Source organism: Varanus komodoensis, unplaced genomic scaffold, assembly GCF_004798865.1.
Source record: "Varanus komodoensis strain SLA01 unplaced genomic scaffold, ASM479886v1 scaffold10, whole genome shotgun sequence".
Classification (NCBI taxonomy): Eukaryota; Metazoa; Chordata; class Lepidosauria; order Squamata; family Varanidae; genus Varanus; species Varanus komodoensis.
Genome location: NW_025335269.1, coordinates 5209053 through 5236601, shown reverse-complemented (window position 1 = coordinate 5236601; position 27549 = coordinate 5209053). Strand labels below are relative to the sequence as shown.

The 27549-nt window shown below is 42.3% G+C and overlaps 1 protein-coding gene across 1 annotated transcript in view; it reads left to right on the top strand.

Moving 5' to 3' along the window:
- Positions 1–24401, top strand: part of SPATA48 (spermatogenesis associated 48) — a 55139-nt gene extending 30738 nt beyond the window's left edge. Inside the window, exons 7-9 of the mRNA XM_044419174.1 lie at positions 6364–6471; positions 23323–23430; positions 24278–24401. Of these exons, the coding sequence (XP_044275109.1) occupies positions 6364–6471; positions 23323–23430; positions 24278–24401 (340 nt within the window). The remainder of the gene's footprint in view (positions 1–6363; positions 6472–23322; positions 23431–24277) is intronic.
- Positions 24402–27549: the final 3148 nt, after the last annotated feature.

Here is a 27549-nt window from a genome sequence, read left to right as displayed (position 1 = left end):
CCACTGCCAGGTCTCTTTCCCTGTCAAAACCCCTCAGTTTCACACAGACTGTCTCTGCCGAATCCCCATCTGGGCTGCATTCTATCTCACTGCATCCTATGCCTTCCCTGACGTATAAAGCCACGCCCCCACCCCTCTTTCCCTTCCTGTCCTTTCTAAAAAAGTGATACCTTTCTATGTTCACAACCACACAATGTTCATATAACGCCAAATGGAAGTGCTTCACCTCCTTTGCTGCTGCGAATCAATTATCCCCTCAATCTGCCACCATTGAGAATATCTTACATTTTTTACTCGCATTACACCATGGAGACCCCAGCCATGCTCCATTAAGGTGTATATTGCAGCTATCTCATATCATCGAGGATGCATTGGAGGTTCGTCTATTCTCACATTACCTTGTGCATCGATTCCTTCAAAGACTACAAAACCTTCAACTACCGACTCAATCAGTAGTTCCAACGTGGAGCCTATCTGTGAATCTCTTACTAAACCTCCATTTGAACCACTGGCTACAACTGATCTCCGACTTCTCACGTGGAAAACAGCCTTCTTAGTGGTAATTACTTTGGCCAGAAGAGCCAGTGAACTGTATGCCCTTCATGTCGACCCTCCTCGTACCTTAACTTTCACAAAGAGAAGGTAGTTGTGTGCACTGATCTGAGTTTCCTGCCCAAGATTGCGACTCCTTTTCATCTTAACCAGGACATTGTACTACTAGCGTATTTTCCTACTCCGTTGACACCAATCAAGCACTCCCTACATACCCTGGATGTTCAGCGATGCTTAGCCTTCTATTGATCCTGAACTGAGTCCTTTTGAAAATCTAAATGGCTATTCGTCAAATACTCAGAACAGGAGAAGGGAGCTCCTGTCAGTACTGAAAGATTTTCAAAATGGATTGTTGAGATGATTCAAGTAGCCTACCATCTTTCAAAACTGGACTTGCCTATTACTCCAAAAGGACACTCCACCAGAGCTGTCACTGCCTCTTCTGCACTCCGTGCAGGTATCCGTTTGCAAGATATCTGCAAAGCAGCTACATGGTCCACTCTGTGCACTTTCACGAAGCACTACTGCTTAGATGTCAAGGCCAGACAGGACTGCTCCTTCGGCCACGCCATCCTCTCTTCGGTTCTCCAATGACAACACCATCCTGCCTCCAGGTGTGGTAAGCTTGCTAATCACCCATAATGTGTGATGCACGGAGGCCACAATGAAGAAAGACAGGTTGCTTACCTGTAACTGTTGTTCTTTGAGTGGCCATCCATGCATTCAAACTACCAGCCCACCAGCCCCACTCGGTGTCGGTGACTGGGTATGTTATATTAAATGCATATGTATTACAGACACACACACACACACACACATTTTTATGAGCCGGATTTGATACCATCTCTTTCCACTTGGGGATGAACAGAAAGTCTCCAGCTGACTGGGGAAATGATGGGCACTCCACCCATTTATACAGTGGGGGGGGGGGAGGGCACAGAGTTTCTGCCAACACCATTAAAGCTATTAAATCTTCCCAGTGTTACCGGACTGTGCCAGTCAACAGCTGGGGCAAACCCCGTGTGAACCAAAGACCCGAAGCCAAACAGAGTCTGAGACGAGACTTGGAGCCAAAACCAGTTTTATTCTAGTGCACTATAGAATAAAGGGAGACAAAAGGAGGCATTCAGCCCAAAGCAGTGTCACAAAAGTTGCAACCCAATACATGCGTTTTATACCCTAGGTAACCAATTAGGTCACCTAATGCACATCTAATACATCGATACATCAATGTATGCACCCCCTCCCGTGCAGGAGAAAGAGTCCTTTCTTCTGTCAAGGACCAGACATTTCCCATGTCTATTTCTTATCCGCTCGAGATCCACACAGGCTTGCCATGTTGTTACTCCCTGCACATTTGCAACTTTCATGGCGGCTAGAACCGGTTTCCACTGTCCCTTTGATTACTGTATTCGAGGTCAGGCTAGCGTGTTAGCTGTGGGTTACAAATAGTTCATTTTGTTCTTATCCCTCCTCCCTTCTGGGACAGTATAACTGTGGTGTTTTTACTATGTGGCCTTCCTCTGGCCAACTATTTCTGGGGCCTTTCTCTGGCCAATTACTTTTGGGGTGTTTTGGGGTACTGCAATTGGTAACAGTCGTGTGAAAGGAAAGGCCATTCCTGTGGAGCATGGATCAAATTGGGGCAGTGGGAAGGCTGGGGAGCAGTAACCTCTATGACACCCTGTGAGGAGGCAGAGGGGCTCACCCATTTTCCTGGGACCTTCAATGGAGCAGGGCATGACTAGGAATCTCTTTGGGGAGAGCAACTCACGAGACGGCAATGGCCAGGAGACACAGGCGAGTGCACAGCTGTGCAGGATTGCCGGCCGGGGAAGGAACAGCTGGGTTGGTTGGAGTGGTGCATGAGAAGAGGGTATAAGAGAGAGGAGAGGAAGGGAAGTGGGAGGAGGAGAAAGAGGCAGACAGAGATGGAAGAGAGGGGCAAAAGCAGAGACGTGCGTATTGTTTGGGAAGAGCTGGCTCAGCCATCGCTTGCAGGCAGGCCGGCGCAAATGGAGAGGAGAGACCTGGTGGTGTTACTGCAGGGGTGACACTGCACTATGTTCGTTGCCATAGAGACAGGAGGGGAGAGAGCCAGAGCAGGCAAGGGCCTAGGCACTTCGGGAAGCAAACTGGTGAAATGTGCAACTGGAGAATAAAGGCCCGGTGAGTGCACTGACTTCCTTGTGTCTCTTCTCATGGAAAAACAAGAACAAGGTGTCTTTAGTTTGTCCCTCCCTCCTGATACAGTCACACACACATAAGCAGGTTGTGGCCTCTCACTGTTTCCTGTGGCTGTGGGTCTGCTGGTATCAATCAATGCATTTCTATGACAACTAAAGACATCTAGATATTGCACCCATGCAAAGGCAGAGGCCATTCCTATGGAGCATGCATCAGACAGTGACCCTTGGGGTGTTTGAATGTTCAGACTTTATCATCTGTGAGCAATTTGAGGGCTGCAGCTTTTCTGGTGTAGATTTGCTTGTCTCAGTTCAAGTAATTCTATGGCCATTTGAAATGACAGCAATAATATTGTTGCCGTGCAGAACAAGGGGACATACATGGAGCACACATGAAATAATGCCCCCTGGCATGTTGTAGGCTGCTAACTTGAGCACCTGTGAGCTGTTTGGGGCTTCTGCAGTGTCCTGTTGGGGTCTGCTGTATCATTCCAGTGTTGTCCTATGACCACTGAGAATGATAACTGAATTTATGGCCATGTGGAATGGGGGGCAATTCCTATAGAGCATGCTGTAAATAGTGACCCTTGGGATGTTGTGGTGTACCGTCTGTGGCACCTTTGAGCACTTTGAGGATCCCTGCTCTTTGCTGCAGGGCTGCTAGTATCATCACCATGCCTTCTTGTGGCCTTTTGAAAATGCAGGCTACTTTTAAGGGGAGGTTGTGTCTGTGTGTTGGAGGTGGGGCGGGGGGAAGAATCTAGAAGTATGGAAGCTTAGGAAGATTACACACACACACATCTAGGCCTTTTCACTCTGGTGTGTATACTTTGTTATGTTATCACCTTTTGTTTATTGCATTCCAATTTAACTGTATATTTGGACATGATTCTAAGAAAATGCCATGTTGGGAATCATACAGGTTTTTCTGTAAAACCACTCTATTACTAAGGATTTGGATTAGGAGTTGTTTTGTATGAAGAATAAATCTGTCTCTTTCAGGTATTGATTTGAAATTGCTCCTTAATTTTTCGAATGCATTCTGAATGTACCAGTGCATTTCTATGGCTATGTGGTGTCAGTCCTTCCAAAGTGCAACACAAAGACAAGGGAGGGGGTGTTTGCCAAATGGGAGAAACCATTTGCTATGGAAACCATAGTACATTGGTGTACCCATACAGATATCACAAATGAGATGGCAAGATACAGGGGAGAATCAGGTACAGTGATTAACACAGGGGTCCTCCAACTTTTTCAACAGGGGGCAGTTGAAAGGTGCTGGTGGTGGGCATGGGCTGGCAAGGTGGTGCCAGTGGCATGTGCAGGCCAGCGTGGGGGCAGAGGAGGGGTGGGTGGGCACACGCATGCACAGGGAGGTGAGGCGAGGCAGGGGCAGGCATGCGCAGGGCAAGGTGGGCAGCGGTGGCAGGCATGGATGCAACCATGGCAAGTCCAAAACCTCTGAGGTGGGCCGGATAAATGGGCATGGCAGGCCAGATCTGGCCCACGGGCCGTAGTTTGAGGACCCATGGATTAAAACAATCAGTGTCTGTGTATTGAAGTCAGCTAAATATATATATAGGCCTGCAAAACTTGGGTGCACACCTGCACAGCTCCTGACCCAAGCCAGGCACAGTCATCAAGTAGTTTGGAAACCTTCCTGGTTTTGCTGCTTGCCTTAAACTGCAGAACCAGGCAAGGATATTCACATGTAGGGCAAGTCACAATGTACAATTGGTGGGCCTCATGTAGCACAGTGGATCGCCAATTATGCTGGCCTGATTTAATCTGTCACACTTTCTCATGATAGATAGATACACTTTATTTCAGTCAAAGACCAGCTCTGTTCAATAAATACATAGATTAAAAAAGTAAATACATAAAACATCTATATTAAAACCCCACTTGGATTAACAAATGCTTCAATACAATATCAGTCATCTTAAATTGGTGACAATCCCAGACTTTGTCCTTGTCCGACTAGGTAGAGCCACAGGATCTGTCTTCAGACACCCATCGTGGCCGCGAAGAATTTAGCGACACCTTAGGTTATTGTTGGGTTAGTGTCAGCCAGCAATATATAAATATACTGTTGTTCCATATGGCCTGGGAAGAGATTCATCAGTGGGGAAATGAGTGCAGTGCAAATATCCCTGTAGAATGTGCACCTCAACAGGACATGCTCTGTGATTTCTGTCTGTTCCATACCACAGGGGCAAAGGCTCTCTGACAAGGGGATCTTTTTGTACCATCCCTCCAAAACTGCTGAGGGGAGTCCATTAAGGCAGGCAACAGAAAAAGCCCTTCCGTGTTTATGGAGCTCCAACTGTTTGAGATAGGGTGCAGCTATTACAAATATGTCTTTAGTCCTGAAAATAGAATTCAGGGGCTCTATTGAGATTGTTTTGTCTTTCAATATCTGGAATATGCTGCTTGATGATTTCTGTTGCTCGTTCAAAACCCATATTTAGTACAGTCCGCAGGGGGAGGCACAAGAGGGCTATTTTCTGCTCGATTGATTTAATCCAGTTGGTTTTGAAGTCGTCTTGCAGGATTAGTGGTACAAGACCAACTGGAAAGTATACCAATCTGAACGAGTGTGCAAGAAGGGCGCCCCAGATCCTAGCTTCAATTTGGATCTGACCAGTCTCCAATCTTACCTTTGCATTGGAGACATCCCTAGGAACACCCAGTATTGCCCTCAGAAATTTTGATTGGACACGCTGTAGTACTTGGGTGTTCGGAAAAGACCCCAACTGAGATCCCTGCAGTAGTTGAGATAGCACTTTTGCTTGGTATAGTTGGAGGGCAAGGGGGATGTAATGGCCACCTTTAGATCTCATGAATTGTATTATGGCTGACGATCTTCTTCGGGCGTTTAATGCTACGTATTTGCCATGGGCCTTCCTGAAGCCATTTGCTTGTAGGACTACACCTAAATATTTGAACTGGGAAAACTGCTTGGTCTTGTGCTGATTTATCTTCCATGATTGAGTTTTTGGTCTTTTTGCAAAGGTCATGGTTTTTGTTTTTTGATCATTTATCTTCTTCCTTGCAATATTCATTCAGCTTCTGCAGTGCTCTTGTGAACCCAATTGGAGTCCTTGAAATAATAGCTGCATCATCTGCATATAGTAGTATAGTTCTATGCCTCCCTGCGATTTTAGGGGGGGCGGTGAAAATCGATGTGATTTAACTGGTCAACCAATGAGTTGATATAGAAATTGAACAGGAGTGGAGCAAGAATACAGCCTTGCTTAACCCTTTTTTGGTGTTGGAACAGCACTTTCTCATGGTCTCACTGAAGGCAATGATGATTCTGCCTGCTTTTTGCATTATTTTCAACTTTTCCAAATCTGTTCATTTCACATATGTGGTGAAATATTGCCAACCTTCTTCTTTCTCACCTGTATTTCTTTTGCTGTAAGCACTGCTTGGCTTTCTGTTTACCTTGGGACATGACTACCCACAGGACATTCATCTATGCATATTTTTTGCCCCTTTTTAATAAATAACGAAAAACTTGGAGCTTGCTTCAGCAACCTCAGCCAGCTGTGTTATAAATTATATATATGTGCCTTTTTGCTTCCCTTCCATCCCCACCCACCTGTTTTCATACAAACAGAGGCTGTGTTGGTGCAGAGAATGCCGAAGACCTGGACAACCCTGACACAGACATAATTATCCATGGCAGAGTTCGACTCACAAAGCCACGTTATGTGAAATCATCCTAGTATGTAAACCTCTATTTCCTTCCTTACATTATTATTGCTGATGTTTCTGCCAAAGGGAACCCGTGTTTGTGTTTTTGCAACAACAACAACAGGAACCTGATCTGCATCTTGTCATGCTGCTAGGTAGACCTTGAGGTTACTCAGAGCCAGACCATGCTGAACCAAACCCAAGTGACCCAGGTCCAGATCACTTCTCAAGCAGATGATTGCTACATTTGCATCATTTCAATTACAAAGCCCTTGAATCTTCACATTCCCATCATATGCAGATGCATGGAGGGTGGGGGGCAGCTTGGGACCATGAGCTGCATGCTTGTATGATAAAGGAAGTTAAACAGCCTAAGGAGATTCTTGCTGTTTAATGCAGGAGTGCAGAACCTCAAGTATGCAGGTCAAATCCAGCCCTCTGAGGGTCCCAGCCCTGGCTTCTAGGGTTCCCCTAGCCTGCCCCCTTTCTCCTTACCACCAATCATTGGATTGTTTCCTGGCTTGGGTGCAGATTTTTCTTCATTCTAAAAGGAATTAAATGCCTTTTCTAAAATTTTGCTACTGATACTGACAGCTTTTGGGTAAAATATTGTGGCATTTATTATATGTTGTCCCTGCCAGTTATGTCTTTGACTCTGTTAACCACTGGAATGTGACTGAAAAAAATCAATATGACTTCCACAAGGGAAGTCCTTTCTCACTAACCTATAGGAATTCATTGAGAATGTTAATAAGCACTTAGACAGGGGCAATTCAGTAGACATTGTTTATTTGGACTTCCAAAAGGCTTTTGACGAAATCTCTCAGCAATGGCTCCTGAGCAAACTAAGCAGTCATGGAATAAAGGGGGATGTCCTCTTATGGATCACTAACTAATTAAAGAACAGAAGAAAGGGTGGGAATAAGAATGGGATCTTGAAGAGAGGTGGGGTTCGAAGAAAATGTCCTCCCAGTGCACAGTTGCTATAGGAATGGAATAAAAAATAGAACTAATGAAAGAGGGATATATGGATGATATAGCACACATAAAGTGTGCTTGCACATGCACAATCTTACAGAAAATGACAGGTATCTGAAGATTGAAAGTTGTCCACCTAGCTGATAAAAAGGATCCAGTCCATAAGGTGTTCTTTTCAAATTAGGATTCTTTGCATACTGAGCTTGCTGAGTAGAGCTGTCATAGTTTCACCAGTTCTTTACTGGGGCAGACTTTATTTTGCATCAATCTACACTGCTGAACTGGAGATGCTAACTGACCAAGATCTCTTTGTAGCAAAATATGGCACAGCCACAGAGGAGAGACAGAGGGCAGATTTTGAAGATTACTCATTTTCATCTTTGCCATATTTATTGGATCTGTTCAGACAATCAAATAAGCCACGGTGGCTTGTTTAATTCAGCAGCACATGCCAGCATGTGCTAGGCACGGCTAACCACCAAGGTACAGCTTAATCATGTCATCTGAACCTGAGTGGCATGCCTTATTTGAGCAGGAATCAAATACTCCATGACCTGTTCTTGGATTAGTTTAGGGTTCCCCCCCCCCTCAAACCAGTTGGATTCAGAAGCCCCAACAAGCCATCCCCAGACAGGTAATTAGGCAAATGGTGGCCAGCATGCACCATGATTTAAACAAGGCCAAGTCACTAGTTTTGATCCTGTAAACTAGGTCATTGTGGCAGAATTAATGTTGACCCAAAGTAGTAGCTTTTCTCAAACTCTTTCACCAAGACCCAGCAAAAGCATACCATGTTGAGTTATTTTTATTGTTATTTATGTGTTTTAGTTATATCCCACCTTTTTTCCCTTTCAAGGAACTCAAGGTGACTTACATAATTCTTCTCCTCTTCTTAATCTTGTCCTCATAATAAAGGCCCTGTGAGGTAGGTTGGGCTGAGAGTCTGTGACTGGGCCAAAGTCACTCAGTGAGCTCCATGGCTGAGTGGGGACTAGAATTCTGATTGCCTGAGTCCCAGGCCTACACTCTTAACCACTACACCATACTGGCTCGCTAGCTATTTGTTAACCCTTTCTGCAAAAGTGCAATTGTGTTCACAATGGTGCACACAGTAGACAATTAATTTGGACCATATCGTTCCAACCATAGTGGCTATTATTTGAATGCCTTTGGTCAGCATTCCCCAACTTGCTGGCCTTCAGAGGCTTTTGGACCGCAATTCCCATCTAGCAGAGCCATTGCCTGGGTGCTGGCATCCAAACGTGTCTGGAAGGCACAAGGCTAGGGAAGGCTGGCTTAGGAAGACTTGCAGGTGTAAAGTACCAGCTACTGAGAACTTCATATATAATTTCTTTTATTATTAGTGCAGATTGATAAATTTGCAAAAGAAGTCCAAATACACTGCAAGTCTTCTACCAAAGCTGCACCTAAGTCACTCTCCCTTGTCTGTACATAGGAAGAGCTGTTTTCCAAAATGGCATTTGGCTGATACTGTAAGCAGACCTTTAGTGGAAGCAGACCTTCCAAGGAAGTTGTGTGGGTGCTTGGCTGCCTGCTTGATGTGCATCTGGCTAACAAAAGGGATGTAGTTACATGTGCCAATGTAAAGGCAGTGCAATTCTATTCCCTTTCCCCTAGTCATTTCCTCTGAGATTTCTGCATAGAAGACAGGATCTCCTTTATCCAAAAAAGATCAAATTATATGAATGGCATCTGGTTGCCTACTGATGTGACAGATAATTTGATCTTTGGGACTGCAGCTCCCATAATCCCACATTATCTGCTGTGCTGACTGGGCTTGATGGGAGTTCTAACCCAAAACATCTAGAAAGCTCCAGATAGTTTATTCTCATCTATAAAGGTTCACTGCCATCCTAGTGTGAAAGTCTTTGGGATTTCTGTGTGCAGCACTGAAAAGTTTTAAAAATAAGGATTTGTAATACACACCCTCTGCAGCATTACCCATCCAGGAAAAGGCATAGGATTATGTTTAAAGAATATTTTTCCCACTAAGCAAATCACCTCTCTATTAAGGTGTATATATGACATTTGCCACTAGATGTCCTCTGAACATCAAGCTTTACACTTCTGCAAAAATGTTGTTTGTGCAGGCAAGGACAGCAACTCTGCAGGGCTTTTCTAAATGATCATTGTTTTATGAACTGGTGTGCTGCAGAATGTCAACAATAGGATTTGCTTTTAGGTATAAAAAAAGAGGATGTATTATTTTATTGTAAGCTTTTACAAGCTGATGTCAAATAGACCTTTCCTTGATTGTTTAAAAATAACCAATATTGAATTGTGGGTGAATGCTGGAGTTCCTTGGAAGTATGTTAGGAATTTCTTAATGGTTATGTCAGTAAAGGCTGACAAGCTTCCCTTAATGACAGCATGCCATCAGGGTGTGTTTGTTTGTTTTATTTTTAGGGAAAAATCTACTTTTTAACTTTGCAATCTTTTAAGGTGCAGCTTTACTTCATTGGGGGATCATGAAGCCTAGTCAAGTGTGTTATATGGACTGACTAAGTGTCCTGGAACTGCTTATGTCATGTGGGCAAACCTCAGTCTTTGTGGAAGTACATGAATTTTATTGGAACCACTTAGGCCATCACCTAGATGGAAGCTACAAAATACATAACAATTTATGTGGTGTAGGAACTAGATTAATTGACTGACAGGTCATTGGTAAGACATGGAGCTGACTGTCTATGAGCTGGGAAAGAATTCCAGAGTGAGGGTGCTTGTGTGGCGAGCACCATCTGTCAGGTTGCCATGAATCAAACAAATGCAACACCATCAAGAGGGCACTCCTGCTAATATCTGGGCAGGCACACAAGAGAGAAGGCTTATTGATAATGTATTGTCAGAGCAAATAATTCAGAATTGGTGTAGGATGTTTCTGGTAAGTGGTGGCACCAGCATTTTGGACTCCTGGGCCTAACTCACAGGTAACCATACCCAGAACTTTTCTAGATGAAGTTTTTATTACATGCCAGTCATTCCTCACTCATGATTGTTTACAGGTGCTTCAGACAATGATGTCACCATCTAGTTTTTCCTCCAGTTATTAAAATTAAAATTAATTTTACAGGCAAGTTGGGAGCAGGAAAAACCCAAGTTTTGTCTTTTAATGAAACAAAGTGCTAGTTCCAACTAATGTAGTTACATTATCCTGCTATAGCACAGTGTTACCTTGAGGTTATATAGCAGAAAGTGAGGAGAGGCAAGGAAGGAAAATAATTCACATGGAATTCCAATATTAATTCTACTACAAATCCAGAAGTAGAAGCAGCACATTCAGCAACCTCATCTAGAAAAATCCATAAAATTTATTGTCATACTGCAGTCTAGAGATGACCAGTGCAGGCCTCACTGTGACCAGGAAGAGCTGCTGCTGGAATATGAGCCAAAGTTGGAAAAGGATACTCTTTGCTAAAGAGGCTAGTTGTGCTCCATAGACAGTCATGGCCTGAGAACATCCCATAGCTATGTATCAGTTCCTTCAGTGGGAAGGCAATCCCATCCTGAACTTGCAGCTTCCCTAATTCCCAGCCATGGGAGCTGTCTATCCATGGTGCCTCCACCTTCTCAGGTCTCAGCCTTAACTGCTAAGACCTACATATACAAGTAAAAATCTACATCTGAGTTGCTACAAACCAGGTATGCTATCTACCTAATTCAAAAAGTAAGAAAATTCTTTCAGTTGCTGCTGCTGTCAAATCATTGATACTCAGGAATTCTTGCTGAGCTACCACAAATAATCAAGTGATCTACCAGTAAATCATTATCCACTTTCTTCCCACCCATTGTCTAGGACAGCCTTCTCCAACACGACGCCTTCATGATGTTTTAGATTTCAATTTCCATCAGGCCAAGCCAGCCTGGTCAACAATTAGAAACACCAGAACTTTTTGTATTAAACATTTGGAAGGCACCAGGTCGGGGAAGGCTGCTCTGGCATGTGCAGATGTTCTTGAGATTCCGCAACAGATAATGTTGAAGGAGGCGTTCAAGGCAGAAAAGTCAACTCTCAATGCAGTGTTATAATTTGTTTACAGACAACCATTACATATTACTACATTTAAAAAACCTGTCCAAAAAGCATATTTCTTCAGCAAAAGTATTAGATTTTAAAATAGTGATACTTTAAAGTCTAACTCATTTGGGGCTAAAGTGCATGCTACTCTAAATATGTAGCATGTTTCTTTGTTATTGTTATGTGCCATCAAGTCATCTCCAGCTTACAGCGACCCTCTGAAAAAAGCTCTCCAAATAAAATAAAATCTATCCTATCCACAACATCCCTGCTCAGGTCTTGTAGATTCAAGGCTGTGGCTTCCTTTATAAAGTTCATTCATTTCCTGTCTGGAGCATGCATCTAGTCTTTGCCATTTTGTTTATCTTGTATGTTGGGGTGGGGGGGCAGTCTAGCTTGGACCACTATGTGAAGGGAGGGGAAATTTAAGTCAGAATTTTCTCAGAAGTAGAACACCACTTGTGGGTGCTAAAAAAAAAAAAAAAGATGGGGTGAGTTCTATTGGCATCTACAGAAATTCTATTTTTAAAGCTCATGTTGGGCAGGGTTAGGCAAGGGGATGTGGCTAGCTAATGAGATTGAAATCCTCTCTACGTGTAATGGTCATGATCAATATTGAGTTCCAACATGCTTAAACTAAGATAAGTAAAAGTGTGATGTTTAGCTCTAGTCTACAATCCTGTTCACACTTATTTAGGAGCAAGTCATTATAAACTCAATGGACTAATTACGTCTAATTAGAATATGTAAAGTTGTGCTGAAATTGCTATAAAATATTTATAGTAGATAAATACCTGTTTAGATGCAATGAGCCCTTTTCTCAATTTTCCTGTAAGACACCGACATCACTGCCCTTCTAGAATGTAGCAATATTTCCTTATATCTTAAAAAAGTAGATTGGAATTATTTTTAGATCTGACTCCAACACCATCAGTTTTTGGTGGCCACTCTGCAAGTTGGCACACGTGCCTGATTCAGTCCTACGATTAACTCAGGTGGATGGTACCAAACCTCCCAGCATGTTTTATCTTAAAGTGCTTACTGCCAGTTGCTAAGGCTTAGAGAAAGCATTCCGACCTTTTAGAAAGGGAAGAACACTGCACAAAGAAGGTGAAACCACCCAGTGATGGAGAAGGAAGTGGACATAGCCATCTGGAGAGCCACAAGAGGGTCCAATTTAGCTTATGGGCCTGAGGTTCTGCACCCCTGAATTAGACAGTGAAAGAAATGATGACAGGAGGTGGGGTTGAGGTGCCTCGTCTGGGCCTGTTTGCTGTAGCTCTTGTGTCTACTTCCTTTCTGGATATTGTTGATGAGGGCAAAAGATCAAGCAAGTGCTACATGTCACCTGGTCTAGTGGGTGGGAGGTAGAGCTGATACAGTAATGAAAAATAATGCTACCGCTAAGAACTTGCCTGTACAGCCAGTGCAACTGACCGTAGTGAACACTCTGTTCCAATTCCCACTTCCCCAGTTGTACAATGGCAGCATGGAAGGTCAAGGTTCTCCTAATTACCAATCAGTTCTTTGGGAGCAGGGGAGGGAGCATGTGCAAAAGAGGACCCTTTCATTGTACTATAGAAGGCTGAGAGAAGTAGCATTTGCTCAAATTTCCTTTTCTGCACTCCCTTATCTTTTAGGGGTGTTACCATGCAGGAAACAGTATTTAGTAATTTGTACACCTCAGTTCTTTGTACTTGAAATATAATAAGACAAATAACTGTGTTATTTATGCTTCATTGTCTGTTAACCAACAACAAATCTCTCTCTCTCTCTCTCTCTCTCTCTCTCTCTCTCTCTCTCTCTCTCACACACACACACACACACACACACACACACACACACACGGTTTAAAGGTCACATGGCTTAATATAATGGAACATCATCTCTTCCAACATTTGCACTGCTTTACTAAAGTCCCTCTTTCTGCTTCACTCTCTTTTCATTTATTTCCTTCTTCTGAACCCTTACAACTTTCATCTCTGCTTTCATGGACTCTCCCTTCCCCCACCCATCCTGCACTGAGATTACAACCCCTTAAGAAACTCTTTCGTTCTGCAGGTGTTCGAAGTGTTGATGGAAAAAAAATTGGCCACTGAAGATGGGGATTTCCTGTGGAACATTCACAGAGCGGAAGTGGGGTGGGGGAGGCAGGAAGGGCAGTGCTGAATGCAACAACTGCAAATCCCTTTCATCGTTAGCATTCCTGTACCTCTTTACACATCTTTATGTGGTGTTGATGCTCAGTACTTGCAAACCTCAAACACCTTCCTAACTAGTCTCCTAGGCCAGGTTCACACACACATACCCATCCCGTGATTTCACTAAGTTAGAGTGCTCTGTGCTGGAGGGACTGGTTAGTTAATCCTGAAACTAGCTGGTGTGCCTGACTCCAAAAACAGCAGCCCTGTGCTGCTCTTCAGATCTGTGTGCAACACTGAAGTAGTAACGGTTGTACTGCAAGTTTCTCCATCTCTGCTTCACATCACTGGCTGCTGCTGGTTTGGAGAGTGGGTGGAAAAACAGTCAACATGATGACATCACATCAAGGATCCCAATATGTAAAAAGAGAGGACAGGTGCCATGCTGATTTTGGCAGTGACCTTACACTTGCCAGAGATGTAGTTCCAATTCATGACTGTACAGATTGAAGTCCCCCTTAATTATTAGCAAATCTGGGGAACCCCAACTTGATTTAGACTACTGCACACAAGGGATGGGTGGAAAAATTATGTTGGGAGGGAGGGCACAGGGCAGAGCTAGGTGCATAAGAGGCTACAGGTTAAAGTACATGACTCCACAACATGTTGTTCAGTTATTTATTTCTCATGTCTAGAGTCATGTAGACCACCACCTGATCTTACCATTTCATGGGGAGAAGCAGTATAATGAATGTAATGGAGTCCTTATCTATTTACAATGAGGGAATACATGACCTGCAGGTCATAGAAGACCCCACCATCCATGTCACTGTGTTGCCAAAATTTACAGTTACAGCAAACACACATTGCAGCACAAGTGAATGTTGACCATTTTTGGTTTCTATAGCAGTTTACTGCCAAATATCAAATTCCATGATCTAGCGATGGCAGCACAAGTAAAGTTTGCAGGCAGATGTTATGTGCAGTCAAGTCATTTTCAACTTACAGTCAATTTCCTTGACTACCCTGCTCAGCTCTTCTGTATCCTTCATGGAATCAATCCATCTCATGGTTGGTCTTCCTGTTTGTCTTCCTTCTGCCTTCAACTTTTCCTAGCATGATTGTCTTCTCCAGTCAGTCTTGCCTTCTCATGCTGGGCAGAGGTGGAGCAATAAAAGCCCTCTGCCCATTCCTGATCTGCACATTAGACAATTGCTCACTTTTCTTGATAACACAACAAATAGCTTGAGGGCTGTATAGGTGTGCAGTCCCCTTTTACAAACCTGAATTTCTAACACTTTTTTTCAGGTGGAATTTTCTCTGTGATGCTGCAAAACTAATTTTTATCATATTTATCAAGTAATGCGTCTTAATTTGGCTTTTGATGTTGCCACATATGTAGATATTAGCAAGCAACTTATACCTTCACATTGGTGGGTAGTCCCAGTACAACAGTGACCATGGGTCTAATATCTTCAGTGCACAAAAAGGCAGTAATTTCCAGACCTGAAATAAGTATTTACAATAGTAAAACTAAAAGTGGCATTAACACTGGCAACCAGATAGTCTGAACATACATTTTCAAATGCATGATCAAATGGTGTTTAATACATAATAGATGTTGCGTATTCCAACTGGTTTGGATTAACCCTTGCACAAAGGGAACTTCCCTGGCCCCTCTTCTAGAGGATGTTTGGGGTACACAGGATTCAAGAAAGAGGAGGAAATCATTCTGCCCGCGCTTCCCTCCTGCTGACAGAACAAACACCCTGGATAATGATGCATTGTTTGATGACCCACAATGGAGTGAGCATCCCTGAAGTCTGGTTTCCTGGTAGACCTGGTTTTAAGTTGAACAATTCCTAATTTGGGCCTAGAGGCATGACTAGCTTGCTTGCATCATCAAGAGAAGCTGCCACAGAACTGACAAATCCTGTCACTACTGACAAGAAATGAGGTTGGTGTGGTCAAAGCAGTGGCAGCAAATCAAAGCCTCACATGCTTCACATAACCACTTTGTCCAACTCATACAGTTGTGTAATATGGTGACTGAGCATGAGCTGCACATGTAGCATGTTGCTTTGGCCAAATCATCTGCAAAATATTTTGTTACAGGCAATTCACCAGGCAATTATTGCACTGTTATGTTGTATGCATATTAATAGCACATCATGTGTTTTTCAAATATGGTAAAACCTACACACCATTTTTGTAGGTGTTGTACTTTACATTGTAGGGTATTATTGATCCTGATGACTTCTTTGCCATTATTTTATTTTAGTGAAAAGGAAAGCATATTCCAAAAGGAACTTTATTCCTTTCTTGGAAACGTTAGCCCCCCCCCCCCCCCCCCGAGTGATAGAATGGATCATTCTGTTGACAACCGGTTAAGGATACCTTGAATGAAGACTGCTTGCTAATGTCTTTACTTCTATTTTTCTTGTTATTGTGATATCATTGTCTGAAAAGGGGAACTTGCACATCTGCATAGGTGTCTGCATCTTTGCAGATGCCTGCAAAGTTCACGCATCTTCCCTTTTTGCAGGAGATAGCATGCAAGACAAAGCAGTAGTCAAAGGTACAGAGTTACCACCAAGTGTACACTGAGCAAGGAGCAAGAGCTGAGAATTATGGGAGTTGTGGTCCAACACATCTGGAAGGGAGCAGGTTGAGAAAGGCTGATCCATGCTTTTTGCTTTTGAGCTAGTGTGAAACCTAGGGTAGTGCATTGATTCATGGGTAGTGCATTGATATATATGAGAGCATGCCAGAGAGGCATAAAAATGATTAGTGATTTTAAACGTTACTTGATGTTTTATTCAAAATATAGCCTGTTTGGTATACACAATGAAAGCCAAGTGAGTGCTGGCAAAACTTCTGGCAAACAGCTGTATGCTTTATGAATATCAGGGGGGTTGCTGCAAAGCGCTAGCATCACAGGGTAGCAACCAAAGTGTTAGCTGATGGAACTGACGAGACGCTTGCATGTGGAGAGGTTAAATAGCCTTGCAACCAGCAAGAAGGGCCAAGAAAAAGGGGGCCTTCATATAGCTCATGTGGTTTCTCCAACACACCAACTTCCTTCAGAATATGATTTTAATAGGCAGACTATTAAGACAGTTAGCCAGTCTGATCAAATAATGAAGGGGCTGTTTTTTTAAATGGAATCTTTACATTCATGTCCAAGAGAGGGAATGTGGGTCTCTCCTGATGCTGGGCTGTAACTCCCAGCATCCCGCACCATTGGCTATGCTAACCAGGGCTGGTGGGAACTACAAACAAGAGGGCAACACATTCTCCATGCCTGGTTGATATAAGGCGTGCCTCACTTCTCCTTAACCCTACTTCCATAAAGCCAGTAATATAGCAACTTGGGGTTCAAAGATGGGCAAAGGCCATATAATATCTTATTAAATTATGCAAAGTATCCAAAAATATTTATTTTAAAAACCCATTTCTTCTGAGCTTGCTTTCAGGCTTAGTGGATACAGGAAAACAGGACAGGCAAGGTGCTCTCTTTCAGCGAGTTCACTGACAGGTACAGTGTCAAGGAGGAAGCAGAACACACATGGCCCTTTCATCCTGCTGCTGGTAAAAATCCAAGGCAGATGACACCAGATAAGAGCAACTGGGATTTTATTTTGTTTTGAAATTGATTTTGCAAAACAGTTGTTGAACAGAAGCAGTCTGTCTGGTGTGTGGTTGTTTCAAAAACTCAGGACCTTAAAGACCTACTATTCCTAACTTACCCACTGCTGATTTCCTGGATGATACAGATTTGGGATGCTGCACTGGGTACACAAAAATTACCAAATACTGGCCTGTTTACTTCCTTTCATATGCTAGACAACCAAGAAATATTTCCTTTTGCAATTATGCAAACTATGGCTGCCTTCTGGATCATTACAAAAGGGCTGATATTTGCCGCAACAATCTTAAGAAAGAAATCAGCCCAAAAGAACAACTGTAATTGTAACTAATAGTTCCAGGTTAGCTTGAGCTTTGCATGTTCGAAAGGTCAGACCACATTACAAATAAAAACTCTTTGCAGTGTGTAATGAGATTCAGATGTTCCCACTCTGATGCAGTTATTAAGTATACGCTAATGTCCAATATTGCTGGATGTATTGCAGGGTAAAATGGAATTTCATGCAGTGGATCCTCATCTCCATTCTCTGTGCTGCATTGTCACTTTCCCCCAGATCTGATGGAGTTTCATTATAAGTGGGGCCATCCAACCAAATATTTTTGTCTACCCCATGATGTACTAGTGCTTTATTTTATTATATTGCTATACCACCTTTTAGCCAAGGCTTTCTGGGTGGTTAATTTGTAAGTGCAGTTTGCATCCTGCAACTGTAGATGCATATTCCACTTCTTAGTTACTATTGGAATCCCCCACCTCATTAATATGTGTTTTAAATTTAGATGTGTTTGGAGGAACAGCATATTTCCCACTGGACAACAATTAACGTTTGTGGCTTTGTTCTATGTTGGAGTGCTGCCCTTTATTAAAGAGTAAATGTTTTTTGAGGTTTGACTTAATTTTAAAATGTCTGGTTTAATAATACTTTTAGTAATCTCTCTGTGTTGTACTACTGCTTATCACATACATACCTTGGCAGCACCCTTTCCCGCGCTGTGACAATTGACATTGAGGTCAACTGAAGAATCGCTAAGGCAAGCTCTGCATTCAGCGGATTGCTGACCAAAGTGTGGGACCACTGTGGAATAAGCCTTGCTACAAAGCTTAAAGTTTACCGAGCAGTAGTACTAACTACCCTGTTGTATGCCAGTGAGACTTGGACTGTATACACAGGAAGCATGCTAGGCAACCGAACCACTTCCACATGACTTGCCTCCGCAGACTTCTGAGGATCCGGTGGCAGAACAAGGTGCCAGACACAGAAGTCCTCTCCAGAACAAGCCTGCTGTCAGTTCACACCCTGCTGATGAAAGCCCAAACATGCTGGGCAGGCCATGTTGCAAGAATGCCAGACCATCGCATCCCCAAACAGCTCTTCTTTGGTGAGCTGTCTTAAGGAAAGTGATCACATGGGGGACAAAAGAAGCAATACAAAGGCATGCTGAAAACCTCTCTCAAGTCCCTAAATATCGACACCACCTCCTGGGAGACCCTAGCACAAGATCAATCAACATGGCGCACGCTGCTCCACCAAGGCTGTCAGACATCTGAAGCTAGAAGGACAACCATAGCATAAGAGAAGCAAGCACTCTGTAAAGCCAGAGTTGCAAATGCTGCAACAGTGGTGCCCACACGTCTGCCTAACAAGTGGCAGAACATTCCGTGCCTGTGTGGCTACCTGTGGACACACCGTGAACAACCCACAACTCGTTAGATGTCAAAGTCCTATTCGAAAATGATGGACAAACATCATCACATTTTAGCTGTTGGGAAGAACAATTCTACTTCCTATGTCTGAGCCATCGGATAGTTTGGATTCCCAGATCTGAGGCTGGAGACTGCACTTGGACCTCAGAGCTGGGAACTGCCATTCCACTACCCAGCCCTGTAGAAAGAGCTGTACTGACTGCTCTCCAAAACCAGGAAGCCAAGTTCAAAGACAGTGGAAAGGGGGTGTTTCAAGGGAGCAGAGGAAACAGGAAAGCTCAGCATACAAGCTGTTTGGATGCCACTCCAGGGTTTTTGCCTCTCCCTCCAGTAGACTCCAGTTAGAAGCCATCTCAAATGTCGAACAGGAAGAGTGGAGGTGAAGATGATTTCTCCTCCTTCCAGTGGTGGTATGAAGAAGCTGCCTGCTATGTCCAACCATCTGCAGTCCATGGGCACTTGCTGAAATGAGGCTGCTGGGACCCTAATGATCTCTGTTGCATCTGATCACCCTAGATGAATTGGCTTTTTGCCACATGTGATTCACTTCCTGTTGCCCCAAACTACCTTAGATTCTTCTGTCTGGTTTTTTTCTCCCCACCCCCTGAAATGAAAAGCCCTCCTTTCCCTTGTCATGTATCCCTTTTTACAAATGGTTGTGTTCTTAGAAGACAGGGTCCACTAAAGAAACACACAGACTTCAGAGCATATGTAAACTAGCATGTGCACATTTGCTTTTATTTTATTTTATTTTATTAGCTTTTTTTTCTAATAAGCTTTATTTGAAATTATAATCCTAAAAACAAAGAAAAACTAAAAACTGCATCAATCATCAAAAACATCAGGTCAGCCCCCACATTTTTTTTCCATTTATGATAACTTAAAAACATATTTAAATCTATACGAAGTCCTATTTCTCTAGCCAATAATAAAAAGAATCCCAAGTTTGATAGAAGTCAGTATCTTCTTTCTCCTTCAGTGATAAAGTCAATCTATCCATTTCTGCACAGTCCAAAATCTTTTTAAAATCAGTTTGTCGGTGGGTAGTTCTTCACTTTTCCAGGGTTGAGCAAATGTAATCCTCGCTGCAGTAATTACATGTAAAATCAGATACATTTCTTGCATACTAATGTCCAGAGATGTAATGCCTAATAAGAAGACTTCAGGTTTAAAAGCTAAAGGTTTTTGTAACATTTCGTCAAGCCATTTATGTATTTTAATCCAATACTTTTTTGCATTATCGCAGGTCCATCACATATGATAAAAAGTACCCAATTTATGTTTACATTTCCAACATTCATTTGACATATTTGGAAACATCTTAGCTAATCTGTTTGGCGACAGATACCATCTATAAAACATTTTATACAAGTTTTCTTTATACGAAGTTGCTAATGTTACCTTAATATTTCTCTCCCATAGCTTTTGCCATTTTTCTAATTCAATATTATGTTCAAAATTTGTGCCCATGTTATCATGGTTTCCTTAACCTGTTCATCTTCTGTTCTCCTATCAAGTAAGAAATTATATAGTCTTTTAATCATTTTCTCATCTGATTTAAGCATCACTTGATCAAACGCTGTTAAATCCTTATAAAAGCCCCACGCTTTATAGTTCTTAGCATATCTCGATTGTATCTGCACCTTGTGCCACCAAGAGATATTAGATCCCTGTTCTTGTGTTTCTTGATTCAATTTCAGTTCTCCATCCTTATCCAAAATGTCATCATATCTTATAATCCCTTCAAAATTCAATGCATTTGGATATACAAAAGCTTCCATGGGTGAAAGCCATCTTGATAATTTATTATACAATTTTGTCTTTAACTTTTCCCACACCAACATTAATGACTTTCTAATATAGTGACTTAAAAAAGAGCTATGTAACTTAGCCTTCTCATACCACATATAAGCATGCCAGCCCATTTGCAAATCACGCCCTTCAAGATACAAGATTCTCTTATTTCTTAAAGTTATCCATTCTTTTAGCCATGTTAAAACAGAAGCTTGATAATACAACATCCAATCAGGGAGACCAAAGCTCCCATTCTCTTTAGCCTCCTGAAGTATTTTTAGTTTAATCCTTGGTTTCTTTTCTCTCCATATAAATCTTTAAATTTGAAAATTTAAATCATCAAAAAATTTTCTATCAATTTTTATGGGAATCATTTGGAATATAAACAAAAGCTTTGGTAATATATTCGTTTTAGCTAGTGCTATTCTTCCCAGCAAGGATAATGGCAAATTAGCCCGTTTTTCCAAATCACTTTTAATATCCTTCCATAGTTTATCATAATTGTCTTCTTTCAGAGTATACACTTAGCTGTAAGATAAATGCCCAAATACTTAACCTTTTTAACAATCTGCAAATCTACTTGTTCCTGCAGAGTTTTTCTCTGGTCTTGTGTGAAATTTTTTACTAACAGTTTCGTCTTTTCTCTATTTATTTTCATCCCAGTAACCTCACCATATTCTTCAATCCTTTGTAGGAGTTTAGGCATTGTTGCAAAGGGTTCCTTTGTTATGAAAACTAGATCATCTGCAAATGCTTGCAATTTATAGCTTTCATCTCTAATTCTAGTACCTTTAATGTCCGCATCATCCCTGATATTTCTGTTTAACACTTCCAAAATCAATATAAACAACAGAGGTGATAACGGGCATCCTTGTCTTGTACCCTTTTGTATATCTATAGTATTTATAAATTCTCCATTAATTATAATCCTAGCCTACTGTTTTTGATAAATGCTTGATATCGCATTAATAAACTTTTCACCAAACTCCATTTGAGCCATCTGTTGCTTCATAAGTTGCCAGTTAACATTGTCAAAAGCTTTCTGTGCGTTCATGAATAATAAAGCCATTGGTTTTTCCGTATGTATCTCATAATATTCTAAGATAGTTCTCAAGTTATTCCTCATTTGTCTTTTAGGTAAAAAACCATTTTGGTCTGAGTGAATAAAGTCTGTTAGGTACTTCTTTAATCTTTCTGCCATTATGGAAGCAAAAATTTTGTAATCCACATTTAATAGTGATATATTTATTAGCTTTTATTTTATTTTATTTTATGACTGTTGACCTGATCATGTTGGTACCTAGCACCACCTGTGCCTCCCACAATGCTTAGGATACCCATCAGCCTCTACGTTCAGGTGCTTATAGGCATCAAAATTGGATTGCACCCAAGTGATGTGGAATTCACTTAGCCAGTTGGATTCACTTCTTGTTCTTTGGTGTGAGAGATGACAGACATGATGTAAGGATGCAAAAGAAGGCTTCCCAGTGGCCACTTCCAGGCTCAGGAACTCCCTGCCAAGGGAACTCAGGTTAGCACCCTGCATGTTCTTACACCAGCAGACAAATATATTTTTATTCAACCAGGCCTATGGGAAATACCCTGGTTGGTTGCTGAATGGGCTTTGATTGGTTGGTGCTGTTTTCATTCCTTGATTTTTAATTGTTTTTGTTTTTATGCTATTTTAATTAAGATTTTATTTTTGTTGTTTGACATGTTGAGTGCCATTCCCTTGGTAGAACAGCCAGATATAGAATAAACAAAAAGATAGATGTCTCAGTTTCTTTAAGTAATCAGGATAATCCCAGACTTCATACATATCAAATTTATTAGCAAAGTCTGAGTGTATTAAGCTTTATATGTAAATAGATTGTTCTTCATTTAAGTGAAACACAGTTGCATATTTCTACAATTCTACATTTGTCCACAGACTGACCATTTGTAAACGTGATATTGTTTGTTTCCACATGTAGAATGTGATGCTAACTATTTGCATATAAAAACCTTTTGCAAATGTGTCTTGTGGGGTCACTTTATGCTTTAGAATAATAAGTATGAAATTTGGGTTTAGTGAAAAAAAAATCATATCCAAGACATGGGCAGTTTCTTTACAGTCACATATTGCTTCTATCCATGTGTATTTTTACCAAATGATGCCTATGTAAGAAGGTGAGAAATCAGGTGAAGGGGTACAAAATTGTAGATTGCTGTAAAATATTTAAGTATCTCCCTAATAGTTGGACATTAAAAGCAAAAACAAAACCCAAAAAAAGCAAGCAATTTGTTCTCACTTTCTCTTCAGAGAACAATATATGGACTTGATTTTCCTCTAGCAAAAATAATCAGAAAGCTTCAAAAATCAAGGAATTGTTACATTTTGCTTTGCAAAAACAGCTTGATATTTTATACTGCATCAAATCCATGCATTTCCATTCTAAATCCTTTACTCCTCGCCATAACCACCTCTTATGCAGAAAAACAAGCCAGCTCTTTTGCTTTAATTACAGCTATCAGGAATTCATTATTTCAAGCCTGTGCTCATTTAATCAATTCCTCTTCTCCTTTAACTTTCCTTCTCAGCTCTCCAAACACCTTTGGATACACTGGCAAGGTTCATTGGTCAGCCACCCAACCAGTAAATTCTAATCTTCCACCAACATCACCATCCATAATTTCACGAATGTATGGGTAAGTATGAGGCACATTACTTAATTTGCTCAGATACATTAAAAGGAAAATCCTAATTAGGGTTATTTCATTAAAGAACAATTAAATATTGAGCATGACATTTCTTTAGTTTAGAAAAAATAGGAAGCAAATCCCATCATAAAGATAATCGGGAAGATTTGGAACCCCTTTGCATTTGAGTCTGACATTTGTATTTCCTTTGAAATTAGAGAGAGGAACAGAAATCTAAAATACTCAGGGCTCTGTTATATTTGTGATGACTTTATGTTATGTCTTCTTGTTTTTTTTCATTAAAAAGCAAAAAAGCTGCTGCTGAAAGATTTGGGACCATGGTGGTGGGGAGGCATATAACACTTGCGTCCAAAGCTTTTTAGAGCTTCCCTTCCAAGGAAGTAGCAGTTCCAAGGTGGGTGTAACAGATTTCCCTGAAGCAATACTCTGGAAGAAAGGGCTCCCCAGTGTGGTGTCCTCCAGATGTACTGAGCTGGTAATTGTGGGAGCTGTAGGCTAGAGGGCACCAGGTAGGGAAAGGCTGCTTGAAACCCTCCTTCTCGTGCTTGGTGGTCACAATCCTAGCTGAGCCCTTCAGGAGCTGCTATTGACAGAAAAAAACAACAGCACCTGCATTAATGTCATGCAGTTTGGCCCAGTTTCTTTCCAGAGCACCATCCATGTTTAGAGTGGTTTACTAAGAATTGCAAAGCAAATTCCTCCTAACTTGCCTCACAGATTCCCATAGGCTCCATTCTCTCTAGACCCACTTAAATGAGTGAAACTGAACAGAAGCTACTGAGCCTGAAATTTACATCCCTCTGAGAAAGATTTCCTTCTTCTCTTGTGTTTGCAGTTACCTGGCTACACATGGGCATCCCACTGAATTTCCACATCTGGGGCCCTTGTCACAGATCCTTACACCAACTGAACCACAAAATTCTTTCAACAAGAAGGAAAGAGAGAGAGTTTCAATTTAAGTTCATATTTGTCTCCAGTAACACAGCTCCAGGCTTCAAGAGAAAAGGTAAAATGAAAGAGCTTGTGAAAGGTATGCTTAAATGGGAGGGAGGGTGACAACAATCAAATGTTTGCTTTCATGACATAGAAAATCTCATATTCTATAGGATAACCTATTCAGGTATACACCAATTAAATATATGTGTACTTTCTGACTTTATAGGATGCTTTTTAAAATTTCTACAGCACATATGCCTACCATAACTCACAAAATCCCAAAGCTTTTTCCAACCATTTCTAATTATTTCATCATTTCCGGTCACAAAGATCATGGATGCCAGAAGTGCCACATTGCACTCAGATGACCAAGGTCACATCCCATTACTGCTCATGTCTGTAGGTTCTGAAGCAGCAGCTTGAGGCTGAGGTCAGCAGAAACACCTAACACAGCACCCATCTCTTGCTGCACCCACATAACTACTGATAGTGTGATCCTTACCCCAGGTCCTAGTTGAACTGCCCCAAATACTGAGTGCAGTTTCTTATGAAATCTTTCCACTTTGATGCAGCTATGCCCAACCAGTTGTGTGACTCACCAAAAAGAACTCAGTCTGTCAACTATTCATGCTGACCCACCAGAGCCTGGATAAGGCTTCCTTGTTTTGCTGCCTGTCTGGGACAGCATGGAGCTACCTTAATAGACAAGTACCTGCTAAGCCACCATGCATGATAGGTGAGCTGTATTTAACTTGTCAAGGCCCAAGTTGTATGTGCCTCTCTTTGACTCATAGCCCCCAACCCACTGACGGTAAAAGGATTGATATGACATGACATTTGACAAATGTCAGAATTGTGGTGACCAGACTCCCTTATTACTGGAGCATTTTCTCTTGAAAGAAAGCTATGTCTGTGCACGCCAACTCCCCACCCTGCTTTTTTTGTTATCACTGCCTTCCCACCCACCCACCAAGGTACAGACTTTACAAAATGAACATGCACATTGACTTCCTTTCACCATAGAGACATCTCCCCACTGCTGTGCTCTGCCCCATTCACTTCTGTCTCTCATCCATAGCTTCTAACTAATCTTTGCAAACCCTGATTATAGTTAACCAGGGCTGCAATTAACATTAGTACAGATGGGACACAATTAGCTTTTAAAGGGGGAAAAAAATGGAGAGGAAGAATATGCACACTTGATGGGAGGAGAAAGAGGAAGAAGGGAAGATTGCAAAAATTTGTAGTCTGTTCCTGATCCCCTAGCTATAGTTCAGAGATTGGAGATGCTATTTCTATGCCTTAATCATATTTCTCCCTTCTTAAATTACATCAATCTTGCCTAAATAAGCTAAAACAGGGCTAACTTCCTGCATGATGTCCAAGTGCTGCAAGGCACAGAGAAGCCCTTTACTAGGAATTAGCTGTTTTTCAGGTGTAAATTAGCATCTGAAGCTTTCTCCATGAGAAAACATTGAAACATAGAAAGAGAGCGAGTCAGAAGAGGGCCTCCCGGGCCATCTAGTCTGACCCCTGGCTCCAGCCAGCTCCACTCACAACATGCCCACCATGTGCATGTCCAGCCTATCTTTGAACACCCTCACCAATGAGGCCTCAACGACCTCTCGTGGAAGTCCATTCCATACCCTGGGGGTCCTAACTGTCAGGAAGTACTTCCTGGCATCTAAATTGAACCTTGGTTCCCTGATCTTTGCTCCGTTGGAACACATCCTGCCCTCCTCTGTAGGGGAGAACAGGTCTCTACCCACCTCCGTGTGACACCCTCTCACATACCTGAATGTCGCCAACATATCCCCCCTGAATCTCCTCTTCTCCAGGCTGAAAAGGCCCAGCTCCCTCAGTCTCGCCTCATACAGTATCCCCTGCAAACCAGCCACCAACCTAGTGGCCCTATGCTACACTGACTCTGACCTGGCTATATCCTTCCTGTAATGAGGGGCACAATACTCCAGTTGCAGGTGCACCAGAGTCATATAGAGTGATAGTAATACCTCTCTCGATCTAGAAGCCACACTTCTGCCTATGCAACCAGGGGTGGTGTTCACCCTCTTAACTGACTCATATTCAGCCTGCAGTCAACCAGCATCCCGAGATCCCTTTCACAAGTGCTGTTCTCCAGCAACATGTCCCCTAACCTGTACTTATGACACCCATTCCTATGCCCCAAGTGCAAGGCCTTGCACTTATCCACATTGAACGCCATCCTGATGTCTCCTGCCCACTTCCATAGTCTGTCCAGATACTTTTGGATCTGGAGTACCTGCTCCTCAGTTGTGGCCGCTGCCCCAGTTTTAGTATCGTCTGCGAATTTGATCAGCAGACAGTTCACCCATTCTTCCATGTCATTTATGAAAAGATTAACCAGGATTGATCCCAGGACAGTGCCCTGGGGAACCCCGCTTGTCAGTGGCTGCCATCCCGATGATTCCCCACTAATGGTTACCCTCTGCTTTCGGTCAGTCAACCATGCCCTAATCCATCAGACAGTACTTTGGTCTATCCCAAAATTCCTCAGTTTCTCCACCAGGATATCATGGGGCACTTTGTCAAAGGCATCGCTGAAGTCCAGGTAAACCACATCCACTACATCCCCTCCATCTAGCCATCTCGAAACCTTGTCATAGAATTCCACAAGGTTTGTCTGGCAGGACCTGTATTTGCAGGAACCGTGTTGTGTGGCCGCCAGCCTCCCTTCCGTATCTAGCATCACTAGATCTCTCACTATTAGGAGCCTTTCCACTGTTTTTCCTACAATGGATGTAAGGCTAACTGGTCTTTAATTCCCCATGTCCCTTCTACTACCCTTTTTGAAAATTGGGACCACTGACACCACCCTCCAGTCCTCTGGAACTTCACCTGTTCTCCACGAGGCCAGTGGGCGTGAGAGATGCCAACTCTCTAAGTACTCTCGGGTGTAACCTGTCAGGTCTGGCGCCTATATAACGTCCAATGCCCTGAGAAGCACCTCGACTACTAGGGGGGTGACTCTAATCTGTGCCCCTAAGTCCCCAGCCTCATCTAATCTCCTATGCGGATCTCCCCTGTCCTGCTTTGGGGAGAACACAGAGGCAAAATAGTCATTTAGCATCTGTGCCTGTTCCCTCATATCAGTCACTGGATCTCCTTCCTCCTTATTTAGCGGTCCCACTA